Source organism: Halyomorpha halys, unplaced genomic scaffold, assembly GCF_000696795.3.
Source record: "Halyomorpha halys isolate HHAL.00 unplaced genomic scaffold, Hhal_1.1 Scaffold1494.1, whole genome shotgun sequence".
Classification (NCBI taxonomy): Eukaryota; Metazoa; Arthropoda; class Insecta; order Hemiptera; family Pentatomidae; genus Halyomorpha; species Halyomorpha halys.
In genome coordinates, this window is record NW_027110725.1 from 99,699 (window position 1) to 113,488 (window position 13,790).

At 30.3% G+C, this 13,790-nt stretch overlaps 1 protein-coding gene and 1 long non-coding RNA gene across 2 annotated transcripts in view; both read right to left on the bottom strand.

The window, feature by feature from the left end:
* LOC106689841 (GPI ethanolamine phosphate transferase 1) overlaps positions 1-8,905 on the bottom strand; it is a 21,011-nt gene extending 12,106 nt beyond the window's left edge. The window contains exons 1-2 of the mRNA XM_014435028.2: positions 8,839-8,905; positions 868-1,073 (exon numbers count right to left, since the gene is read on the bottom strand). Of these exons, the coding sequence (XP_014290514.2) occupies positions 868-1,073; positions 8,839-8,883 (251 nt within the window). The 5' untranslated portion in view covers positions 8,884-8,905. The remainder of the gene's footprint in view (positions 1-867; positions 1,074-8,838) is intronic.
* Positions 8,906-11,336: 2,431 nt separating this feature from the next.
* On the bottom strand, positions 11,337-13,399 carry LOC136796104 (uncharacterized). The gene is made up of 3 exons (XR_010843811.1): positions 13,212-13,399; positions 12,902-13,129; positions 11,337-11,496 (listed from the first exon to the last, which is right to left on the bottom strand). It is a non-coding gene; the product is annotated as an uncharacterized lncRNA (long non-coding RNA).
* Positions 13,400-13,790: the final 391 nt, after the last annotated feature.

Here is a 13,790-nt window from a genome sequence, read left to right on the forward strand (position 1 = left end):
TGGGAATGTTTGAACTTTGGACTCGATGAAGTATTTCTGAAACATTAAATTAATATAGGTGTGGTTGAAGTTAAGCAATAAAATAAAAAAAAAATAAACAAAGTAATAATTAAAAGGAAGTAATACAAAATAAAATAATACAAATTTTAGGAAGGAAATGGTTGTAGAAAATTGGTATTATTATTTAATTTGTAAATAGTATTGTAAATAAAACAGTAGATGGCGACACTATGACACTGCTTCAAACAATGGAACAGCCATGTTTCTTTGTTCTGAGCTCAGTCGGTTTGTGGCGTCTGTTATGAAAAATATACTCTTTGTCTTTGTTAATAAAACCCTCCCTAACTCCACAACAAAATCTATATTAATGTTTTTATATTATGAATTATTCAAGAACTGATTGCTTATTTTGAAATTGAAAAATATTACTATGAAACATTATTAATTTTATAGAGTTGGCATTCATTGAAAAAAGTGTTTTCTTCAGTAGATTATAATTATCAATTCATATTAGTATATGTATGAACAAGTATATTAAGGTTACCTAATTGCAAAGTTAAATATTTATAATATTATAATAATTTACCTGAAATAAATTCTTCTAAAAAATACCATAATTACTTCTTGGATCCTAAAGAGTTACTTGGACTAAAATAAAAAGAGTAGTAGGAATGTGATAAAGTTCCTCAAGACCTAGTGCTAGAACTGCTAACTTTAGTAAATTGTAACCTATACCTATATTTCTATAAAACACCTAGGTATAATTTGCAACCTTTTTTTAGTGGGTCCAAGTAATGTTCTTCTGTGTCCAAGTAGTCCCAAGTTAAGGTTCTTTTTAGTACAATAAAATAAAAACATGGAACATACTTAAGAAATAGTTCCTCTTTTCCTCCAAGAATATGTAACAAGGGAAAAATTGATAATCCAATGCAGCTAAAAAACCAAAATAATTGGTATCTTCTCGGAGCAACTGCACGTTTACTGTCTATTACAGGTGAGATGCCTAATCCAGGCCAGAAACCAAATCCAAACAAAGCTAATGATAATACCCATTTTTGACGAAATGATAGAACCTATAAACAAAACAATTTTTAAAGTATTTAAAAAAATATATATGTAAAATTAGATTGATCCTTAACAAAACTAATAAACACCCATACTGGTTAGCTTAAAAAGAGATCAACAAGGGATATCAAATAAAGAAGATAGAAATAGTACAAAAGAAAGAAAATAGTCTTTATCCTAGTAAATTGGTCCCCTAAGAATAATTGTAATGAAGAAACAATATTGTGATCTAGCTCCTGCAATTGTAGACCAGTTAAATTATAAAAAATCACATTAGCTAAGAAAATTGGTATAATCTCAGGGAAAAATAAATTATTAAACTAATATTGATAAGAAGCATAGTTGATAACAGTATCGTCCTTTACTAGTGACACTGGTATGTCATTTAGATTGGCTTGATGAATGTGTGGTGCTGCCCCATGTGAACAAGGGAAGAGTGTGTTGTAGAAAATTGGTATTATGATTTAATTTGTAAATACTGTTGTAAATAAAACAGTAGATGTTGCTTCTCTGACATGAAACCTTTGTATGAATCAGTCAGGTGTGACGTCTATTGATAGAAACATACTCTTGGTCTTCCTTTATAAAACTCTCCCTAAATTGATAACATTCATCAAGGAAAAATTAAAACAAAAACACATAGCAAAGGTGGTATAAACAACTCTAACTTTGAGAATGTATTAGTGGTTCCAGAGTTATGTGATCTAATTAGAGTAATTAGGTGATCTAATTACAGTGACCAAGAAAACTGAAAAGAAAAATGAAGTCATCTTTTCCCAGGAAAGAACCAGTGCTGATAGAACAAGAGATACCAGACCAACAACAAACATCAAATGATGATGAAAGTGGTGAAATATTGGTAAACATTAAAGTAAAAAATTAAAGAAAATCTAAGAAGCGCCAAGACAAAAAGAAGAAGCAGAAAGAGAAACCTGCTTAAAAGTTACCACTGAAGATTACTAAAGGCCTTATCTGGTGACCTGGGAATTCATTTCAACGATGAAGAAAAACTGGACCAAAAGATGAAAAAACACTTTATTGAAGATTTTTATACCTAAAAAGATAAAGAACACCCTAGATTAAGTGCAGATGACTATAATTGGGATCTAGATGAAAACAATATGGCTTGTGAAGCAAATAATTTAGAAGAAGAAAGTAACAAATATACTGATAGCAAGAAAAAGAAGAAACTAAAAAAGAAAAGGGGATTTAGTGAAGCAATGAACATTGTTAAACCTTCTATTGATCCATATTTATTATTTATTTTATTTTTATACCTGATCGGCCTGGTGGACCTTACATGGTTGATATAACTTATATTATAAATATTTTTTAACATTTGATTATGAGTCATACAAATGACACCCCTAACTATATAAAATGTTCTTATTAAAAGAAAAAAAAAAGAAAATAAATAGGTAAGAATAATGCTTCTTAATAAAAGAGGAAAGTAAAATTAATAACAAAAAATAATGATATTGGTAGACTTAAATAAAACAAACAATTGTCTTCTAATAGTAAAAAGAAACAAGTTAATTTGAAAAAGGGAAGAGAGAAGAAAAGAGAGAGAAAAAAAAATAATAATAACGAATAAATAAAATGAATAATAATAATAAGTAAATAGAGGTAGTGTGACTATGAATTAATTTTATATTTATTAAAAATTTATAAAAGAATGCCCTGCAGCAGTCTGGGCTTCAGTTTGTCTTCGGGTTGAGGTTGGGTTTCCCAGATTGTAGGTCACTGCTCCTTTAACTGTCGGCAACTGGGAGTGGAACTTCATGAACCGTTTTTTGATATAATCCTCTATTGACTCCATTTGTAATTCGCGATGCAATTGGTTATTTCTTATGAACCAAGGAGCATTAACTGCGATTCTTAGGACTTTATTTTGAAAATATTGTAGTTTTTTCCTTTTCGTGAAGGATGCCGCTCCCCAGACTTCATAGCCGTACGTCAGCAGTGGCTTGAGGATTGTTTTAAATATAAGAACAGTTGTTTCTGGTTTTAGTTTGGAATTTCTGTTTAGGATAGGATATAGCATTGCTAACCTTGCATAAGTTTGATGTTGACATGGTGATTCCAGGTAAGGCGGCGATCTAGGTGAATTCCCAGGTATCTTAATCCAGTTTCACTGGCAGGATTCTATTTCACATTTTTACCTTTAGGATTAGATCCAGTGGATCTGGTGGGCGTCAAAGAGTAAAAACTTTTGAGTTGCATTTTTCAATGTTCAAGCTAATCATCCATTTAGTGAAATATTGTTCTAAATCATTAAGATGACTTTGCAAAGTGTTTATAGCTATTATCATGTCATCATGTTGAAAGAACACAGCTGTATCGTCAGCGAACATAGCTATGGAGATGGACTGGACGATATCGTGAAGGTAAAAGTTGAACAAAATGGGAGAAAGGACTGACTCCTTGTGGAGTACCGGCATTGATTTGTCTAAGGGTTGAATTTTGTTATTAATTCTGACTAAAAATGTTCTACCATTGAGGAATGAGCTCAGAATATTGTATAGGTATTCTGGAGTGCCTGCTTTCTTTAATTTATATAGGAGACCTCGATGCCAGACCTTATCGAATGCTTGTTGGAAATCTAAGAACGCTACCAGGGTGTGTCTCTTTTTTTCGAATCCGCTAATTATAAATTCCGATAGTCTTGCCAGTTGGTGAGAAGTGGAATGACTGTATTGAAAACCGAATTGAAAATCAGGAATTATTTTGATGCTTTGAAAAAAATAATTAAGATGTTTTTTTATAACTGATTCCAATAATTTTACAAAAATGGGTAATAAACTGATAGGTCTACAGCTGCTGATTTGTTTAGCATTCTTACCAGGCTTGTGAATTACTATAATTTCAGCTTTCTTCCATGTATCCGGAAAGTATCCAGTACGAAGGCAACTGTTGAAAATTGACGTGATAAAAATGACACCTTTCCTGGTTAACATTTTGATTGCTATGACTGGAATCAAATCATGGCCAGGACTTTTCTTTATCTTGAGCTTTTTAATCAGATCTTGGATTTATTTTGGGACTATTGATCCAGATGTTCATAATTTCAGAGAGTATTTTGGTGAATATTATAATCCTAACAATGAAAAATCTGGATGCAGTCGAAAAGGGAGAGGTCCAAATCATCAACAAAAGACAGAAGACCAGCTGGGAATGTTTGAACCTAGGACTTGATGAATTATTTTGTGAAAAATTAAGTTAATATAGAGTGATGCAATAAAATTAAAAATAAAATAAATAAATAAATAAAGCAAAGTAATAAAGAACAGAAATAATAATACAAATATTAGGAAGAAAATGTTGTAGAAAATGGGTATTATTATTTAATTTGTAATTATTGTTATAAATAAAACAGTAGATGGAGACATAGCTCCTCTGATCCTAAACCTTTGATTGAGTCAGTTGGGCATGGCGTTTATTAATAGAAACATAATCTTTGTTTTCTTTATAAAATCCTCCCTAAATCCTCAACAGAGTGGTCAGGGTCCAAAATATTTTGATTAATGAAGAAGAATGCATCAAGGAACTAGAAGTAAATCAATTTTATAAGTATATAGGAATACAACAGGACCTAAAAATTTCTTTAAAATACATACAGCAAGAGCTTTTAACAATGTTCAGAATGAGGTTGTGATAAGTAACTTAGCTATCTGGGAAGCAAAAAGTCAAGGCCATTAATACTTGCATTTTACTGTCACAGAACTATAAATTTGGCATATGCATTGTCCAAGAACCAGTCTACAGAAGATGGACTTCTGGATTGCCTTGTACACACAAGTTTATACAATAATGGGCCCACCATCCAGTATCCTCCCAAGTCTGATTGTATTTACCTTTAAAAGAAGGAAGATGTGGCCTTATAAATATCAAAGTTGCATGCAGCAAGTGGGAATTGGCCTTATGTTGATATTTTCTCTAAAAAAAACCACAGGGGTTTATCTCACTATCAAATTTAGATTCAGGTCTAATTGCACTTGATTTGGGCAAACTTGAATTTCTGATTTTATCAGCCAAAAAATGGTTATCAAAAGAAAGTCCTATGCATGGGAGATTCTAAAGCTTGAATGAAGACTGCTTGGAAAATGCATGATCAATCTAATGGTTGATTCCTGCATGGGTATTCTCCTGAATAAAAAAGGCTTTGTTGTTGGCTTTAAAGATCAAATTATTGCAACAAGATCATAGACAAGACATGTTCTGATGAATGCCGACTATTCCCAGTGATACTTGAATCAATCCAACTTATTATCACAGCTGGATATTAAGTATCAGCTGGTACTCCACTCAACTCACTGATGACTCCTGAGGCAGAAAATGTGGCAAAAATTTCCCATGAGGCCCTAATGATGAAAAATGAACACATTGAATGAAAAGGAATGATATTGTAGGTACAATCTATGTAGGCTAGTTAAATAGCCCCCTTCAAGTTGTTTTTCGGATGAAACGATTATGAGGAACAACACTGAGTATTATAACAAACCAAATATTCTCCTCATCAATAAGAGAGAAAAGAAACCAAAACTTGTTGATGTGATTCCCAATGATGGCAGTTAAAGAGTTGTACCATTTGCGAAACATAGTAACGCCAATTATAATATCCACAAATTGGCTGACTCTGGTGGCAAAGACAGATGAATTTGAATTGCCATTTGATGTACTATGAGAGCTCAACAGTAAGTCTCTTAGACACAACTTGTATTGTAAGCAACTCTTAAAATATTTGATACAATTTACATCTGAAGGTGATTGAACTTGTCCTTCACCTCAGTTACAATCCCACATATGTGGGAAGAAAATTAGAGAATAATAATGAGGCAATTAAAGCAAAACAATATCAATAATAAATAAAAATTAAAATGAAAAAAATAAGCATAAATATAGATATTAAATAAATAATAAAATTTAATATAACAGTAAATAAATATAGGCATCAGTTCCACCATGATCAAAATGGGAGAATAGAGGGACTTGAGACTGGTAGTTGATGAGTTGATGGATAATGTTGAGATAATGGAACACAGGGGTAATGGTCTATATGGTTATAAGTGAGACATGATCCAAGGAAAGGTTTGTTCAAGGATAGTGCTGCCAAGGTTTTTAAGTGACAGTAATATATGAAAAAATTGAGTGTGAGGAATAGAAGAGAGCAATAGAGGCTAAGATAATAGTTTTTGAATTATCAACATTCAATTTTTATTTATTAGCTGTGGCCTAAGAGCATATAATACCATGGTCAGCTTTTATTTTTAAACAAAAATTGGGTTGTTTGACCAAGGCCATCAGTCAGAATCTAGAAAACAGTCCTGTTTCTCCAGGACATAATAGCCAGGACAGCCCACTGGATATATTCACAGTTCACCTGTGTATGCCCAGTATATGTTTTCCCTTAAAAAGTTAACACAGGCAAATTCTTTTTTTCTACTCTAAACATTTTTTAATTTCTTCTTCTTCTTCTTTTATTGGCATAATAGATGCATGAAGCTGCCTTTGGCGTGCTCAATGGCTGCCAATCATCTTTCTCTATCTTCTGTAAGGATAACTGGGATCCTCAATTGTTGCAGATCCTGCCCCACAGCATCCCTCCATCGGCCCTTTGGCCTACCATGTTGCCGCACACCATCTGGAACATAACTGTGCAGTTTATGAGCCACTCTTTCCACGCTCATCCTCGTTACATCGCCAAGCCATTTAAGCCTCTGCATTCTTATGTACGAGGAGATGCTAGATTCCTCGTAGAGCCCAAACAGTACACCATTTTTCCTTCTTCGCCAATTACCATTATCGCATGGGGGGCCATAAGATTCTCCTCAGAATTACTCTTTCAAACCTGTCTAGCCGGTTAATACTTTTATTGCTTAGGTTTAGGGGTTTCTCCACTGTATGTGACGAATGGCCGTATCAATGTTTTGTACAAGGTAAACTTGGTGGTATGGCTAACAAGTTTGCTTTTGATCCACCTTACGATGGATAAATAGACTCTATTTCCAGCAGCAATTCTGCTTTTAACTTCTTCTTCTTCATCCTGGTTCTCATTGATAATAGAGCCAAAGTAAGAAAAACTTCTTACCACTTTGAAATTATAGGGCCCCATTACAAAACGACTCTGTCTCTGGTCCAGTGGCTTCTAACCCAACAGCATAATCTTGTTTTTTCCCCATTAATTTGCAGACCCATCTTTTTTGCTTTGACATCCATCGCTTCGAAAGCAATCCTAATGCTCTTCAGGGATCTACCGATGATGACGTCGTCTGCATAGGCCAGAACTTGGGTCATTTCAAAAGGCTCTGATAATCCACAGGATTTTACTTGGTAGGTTGTGCTCACCATTGTGCATTTTACTAATTGGGTGAGTTTACTAGAAAGCTCTAGTTCATGCATCGCCACTATGAGCTCACTCCTTATGATTGTATTGTAGGCAGCCCGAAAATCAATGAACAGTTTCCTAGTCGTCTACTGATCTTCCTTCCTCTTCTCAGGGATTTGCCTCAGGGTGAAGATTTGATCAATAGTAGACCTATTGGGCCAGAATTCACCTTTGTAATCACCCAGTTTCTGTTCAACATACGGAAGGAGCCTATTGTACAGGGATATGGAAAAAAAATTTTAATTTAAAGAATAATTATTTGAGGATGGTTAGGGATGGTTAGGGTTAAGTTTTTCATTGATATTAAAAATATTTTAACTTATTAGATAGCCACTATTATGATTCAGTTTTCCCTTCTCAATAATTGTTGCCAAATCTTCAGTGAATAGCCTTAATATCATTCTTACCATTGACGATGTTTTAAAAGCCCAAACTACATTTGCCTTTAACACTTTGAGATATTCGTAATTTTGAGACATTTGTAATCATCAAGACTATATCTGCTTCATCTTGGCCTGACCCCCTGGTGATAACTCCCAAAAAAGTATAAGTCATTAAAATACCATTCAAATCACCAACTATGCCCTGATGAAATATTTCGTACTTTTAGAAAGTGTAAAGATTTCCCCCCCCCCCCCATTTTTTTAAGGTCACTAGACTTCATTTTAATTCCATATATTAGAGATTTAAAATTAAATTCTTAACATTTTGTGGCTATTAAATTTTAAATACCATCAAATGTTTTACATATCTAGATAATAGTTTTCAGATTCCAGTTCGTATGTGGTGTTTATTTATCAAGTTTTTCAATTCCAACATTCATATTGCTTACATGATTTTGGATTGGTTATTATATACAATCTAATTCAGCATTTGATGGATCATGTGTTTTAAATATAATTCATCATATCCTTCAATTTTGAGATATGATCAAAATTTTTTTATGGGATCCTATGTACATTTATGTATTTACCAGTTCATAAATTTAAGAAATTTATAACAGAGACATGTGCTTACATCAAAATGATTTGACCAACATGATAATATACTACAGTTTTGAGTTTAAGATTTTTGTAATAGATCTAGTTTCATTTTTATTTATTTCAGGGGAAAATAGTCATTGTTCTTTAGCGACTAAACCTTTATTTAGAGTAAGAATTTATTTTTTTAATATTTTATTAAGTAATGATTATGTTTATAATTGTATGTATGTATATTTTTTAAATCTAAAGAACATGTTCTTATTCGATATCAACTCAAAATACAGTTTTTTATAATTATAAATTGTACGACTGTTTTTCACTGTTAATCATCAACCATCTTAAAAGAACAAAACATGTAATGACTAATCTCATTTTAGTGAAAAGAATAAAAAATGAAATACTTACTATTAATTGTGAACCTAACCCATATAATATTATTTTGTTAACCATTAATCTATCAATTGAAGAAAGATCTTTTAAAATCCAAGAATAGTTCATAATTACGTAGTACCACAAAGACAAAGGAGGGAGTGGATAAATCATATAATGGTACGGTAGAGCATCAACTAAAACCACAAACCATATTATTTTTATTACGGTTATAAACCTTACAACTATATTTTTATCTTAAATTTAAATAACTTGATATTTTTTGAAAAATTAAATTAACTTTTAAAATTAAAAATTACTGTAATATCTATCATTTTATAAAAAAAAAATTATCAAACCTTAAAATTTTGATTAACTCTAAAGTAAAAAATAATGAATAGAAATGTAATAATAATTCATTTTAAAATAAAATATAAATTTAAAATTACCATATCCTAATATTAAAATGAATGAAAAGAGAAATACAAAAGTCATCTTCAAAATACGTTTTTTGAGACGTGATAATTTTCGTACAGAGTCTGGAAAAGAAAAAGAAATGTATTGACTAATGTAGTAAAAGATGCTTAAGATTACTATTTGAATATGATTACAAATTCTAGATATTCTAGATTTCATTTATTAATAATCTGATTTATAAACTCTAAATACTCTTGCAGGAAAGTTTCTTATTGGGGAAGGTGCATGATTTCTCATTTTTATTTTTACTTCTATACCACACCATAATACCATTCATTTCTACCTCTCTCATAGTTTTAACTAAAATCCATGAAAGAAATGAATTCTTTGAAGACCATCGAGGGGTTTAGGAATGTGTGTGGACTACAATGTAATTTGAAGATTAAAATGTTTCAATTTTTTTAAATTCTATAACTCTATTCTGTTTATATTTTTATCTTAAATTTTCTTTTATTGGAGTTCTAGGAATGGGTAGATTCTCCAAATGTTTGTATCACGCCATTATGTAACTAACATCAAATTTACTAGTATATATTTTAATACAATTGAAAATACCGATAAATAAATTTTTAAAAAATAATCAAAAATTTTCTTTAAATATGTCTTCAGAAAACAATTATCATGTCCCTCTTAATATTCTTCTCGCACCCAGCTTCTTTCATTAATTTATGAATCATTCAAGCCTCATTAGTCTGACATTCAGATTGAAATTTTCCAATATTAAAATGAGGCTCAAAATTAAATATGCTCTATTCATCATATACTTTGAAAAGAATACAATGAATATAGAAGTATCTTAGAGTTCTTTTTCACAAACGGGATTTATATATTACAGGATGAATAGATTTCATTATTTATTATTAAATTTGAAGCAGTCATTCTAAATAAATCATGAGATAAATAAATAGTTTGTTACACCTCCTTAATTAAATTAATAACATTTTACTAAAAGTTTAAAATAAAATTTATTTGTTATTAAACTTTTTGATTTTTATTATACCTTATTTCTCCTAAAATTTCAACCTTAAAATGGTAAACCTCCATGCCCATGATCAGTAATAGAGAGATGGGACGGTAAGAGAAATCAAATTTTAAATATATACAAAAATATACACATAATCAAATAAATAAAAAAATAACTATATACAAAAAAGGAAATAGGAAATAAGCATTACATATAAATTAATGATACCAGTCTCTTATCGACTTAGGGATCATTGTCTCATTAACTTCTATGAAGCTGAAATTTTTAATAGTGATTCTTATTATGCTGTAGATATCCAATAAGGCTGAATTTTAAAACATTCATACTTTAAGTTGTTAAACAAAATTATTTTTAAAACCTGATCAAGAATCGAAAAACCTTCTTATTTATTCATGTACACACTGATGGAAAAATAAAAAAAACATATTGTGTATCCAAAAGAACTTTGATAAACAAAATAAAAAAAATTTAGGATAAAAAAGCCAAGCAGGTTGGGGTGAGGATCCTAGTGTGCCTGTCTCAAAACGTTGTGGGTCTAATTCCCATCTGGGTCAGTCAATATTAATTTCATGTTGGCCCTAAGATATGAATCTTGATATTCCTACTCTGGAGTATAGATCTTCGATGGAAGAATTGAGCCAAACAAAAAGTATTAAAACACTTTCAGTGTCATTATAACAAGTACCATATATAAGTTACTCATATTAAATATATTATTGTGCTAATTGGCTGAACACAATTGCCTGCAATATCTCATATTTATAAATAGATATACATATTAATAATTTTGATGTTTTCTAATTTTGTTTCTAATTTATTTTATATTCTTGTCCTTAATTTTATAACTCTGTTATTTAATTTTTTTATAATTATTATTATAAGCCAGATAAATTTCTGGCTTTGTACATTTTTACCATTCTAATAGGGCTAGGTATAACACAATAAAATTTCTTTTTCATTACATTTCAGCAAATGTAATTTATTTTTTATAATAAATAAAAAAAAAATACATTAAATAATTTATATGCTTCAATTTAATTAAAGATAACTGAAATATATCACCTACCGATATTCAAGTGGCTGCGGTCGCAAATCATAATTTTTGCAACTATTATTGCTCCAATACCTAGGAATGACAAAACTGTACAAGTGAGCAAAAAGTTTTGAAAATAAGTGTGGTAATAGTCAAGACCAGCCAGTGATGACATTATAAGATAGTGAGTTAAATTTTCCTGTAAATAATCAAATATTATTAAAGGTGGAGATATAGTTGACAATAAATGAAATCAAGGATATGATGGCTAGAGGTACAATCAGAAATGAAATACATGTTAACTCTTTATACCATACACTGTATAGGTATAGTCAGAGTTTTTGTTTTTGTGTTCAGATTTAGCCTATCAAAGTTAAGTAAAAATTCAAATGATGACTGGAGGAATAGTCAGAAATGAAATATACATTAACACTTTACACCATACACCTTAACATTTACACTTTTTAATGTGTGCAAACATTTTAGTTTAAGATGTAGGTCTTTATTAGCGCTGTGAAAACCAAGATTTGAAAATCATAGAAAGGAGAAGAATAAATACAGTAGGATTATATAGGTGAATATGAAGAAATGTATAATACTGTACATACAAACAAACACAAATAAAGAAGTTAAATATATATATAAAGAGAAATAATAAATAATGTTACATGAAATGGTAAAGAGTTAGGAAACAGAAGGATGATTAAAAATGTAAAAAGGAACCAATCAGAAAGCTAGAATTGATTAAAAATACAGAGATAAAAAAAGATACAATAAAGAGATTGCTAGCAATGAATTCCAATATTGATTATCATCCCCCATATAACTTTAAACAAAAAATTGAATAGGAAAATTGAATGAAATTGGTGTTTTTTTTTCTTTGTAATTCAGATTTAGCATATCAAAGTCAAATATAAATTCAAATACAAATACTCAATATAGAAAGAAAATTTTTATAATAGTTCATTAAAAAATTACAAAGAAAATCAGTGCAGCTTATGGCGAAAAAACAAATAAAAATGAAGAAGAAGCCAGTTCTGTTGGTAAGAAGTACAAATATATGTAACTGGAAAAAAATACAGAGATACATTTATGAAATTACAATTGATTTTTTCTTTAATTATCTGTGATAAATTAGCATTGAAAATTTGTAGCATATGGTTCATGACATTTTTTTTTAAAACCATGGTTGTGTTAATTGAAGGGTCATTGACATGTTACCTATGATAGAGCCCTGAAATCATAATACAGATACATTCAACAAATAAAATTTAAAATTCTAAATTTTCATAATTACATTTATTTTAACTTAACTTTAAAATAAATGAAATTGAAGTTTTACCCTTACTACGCAGTCTTACTAACAGAAAAAGTCATAAGTTGCTACATTTCTAAAGGGTTACCCATTTAGTAATACCAAAAATAAATAAAAAGATTAAGGCATTCACTTTTTCCACAACAAATTCAAACTAAAGAAGTAGTTTTTTTTATTACAGTTATCTGCAAATCTCAACAATAACTTTGTGGAAATTGCCGTGTTCTTTTTAATGAGAGCATTATCAATAATCATAAGAAAAATTAAGCTTTTTTTAAAAATCACATACAGCTGTTACATAGTCAGAATTGTCTACAGCTTTTTCTATATTCATCATAACTTTCTCATAATTGCTGAAAGTAATATCTGGATATGGACGAAAAAAGCAATCAGCCAACTGACTTTTCAATTTGTATTCTTTAGCTTTCAACTGAGTAATAAGTTGTTTTGCATTTAAAATGTATGCCTGAGATCTATCTTGATCAGAAAAATCGAGAAAATCCAATGGAAGAGTACCCTAAAAAAGCAAATATTAATATTTTTCACTTACAGCAGCAGTGATTTAACAATTTACTAAATCTGAAATATAATTTACTAACAACTGAATGAACTGGTATTGGAACTCCCAATAAGATTGACATTAAGACTGCTATGTCTACTTGGTTTATATCATATCTAAACAGATGTCCTAACTTCCAATTAGCAGGGGTTAAACTTCCAGTGAGATTAGACACTAATGGTTTTTTGATTCCAGCGCCCCATGCAATAATAGGCGTTTCAGTTTCAATCTTAGACCCTGCACCATGTGAACCTAGAAATGAATTCAATTAAAACCTTTTAATTAGCAAAATATATAAAGAAAATCAATCTTAAATTTTGATAATACCTACTTGTGCTATTATGAAAGAGATGGTGTGAATACATTTTGTTTTAAAAGTTGGGCTATGAAAAAATGTAAGAAATCATAAATCTTTTAGTGACTTTACTATTTAAATACTGATGAAATTTTATTAAATTTCTTCTTCTTTATAGGCACCACAGCTGCTTCTGACCTCCTCAACAAGTCTTCCTCATTTGCTAAATTGTTATTAATTCTCAGCTTTCGATCGTCACCTCTAACATCCCACCACCTTGTTTTGAGTCTACCACTAGGGGGACCCTCATCTTCATTGAATAGA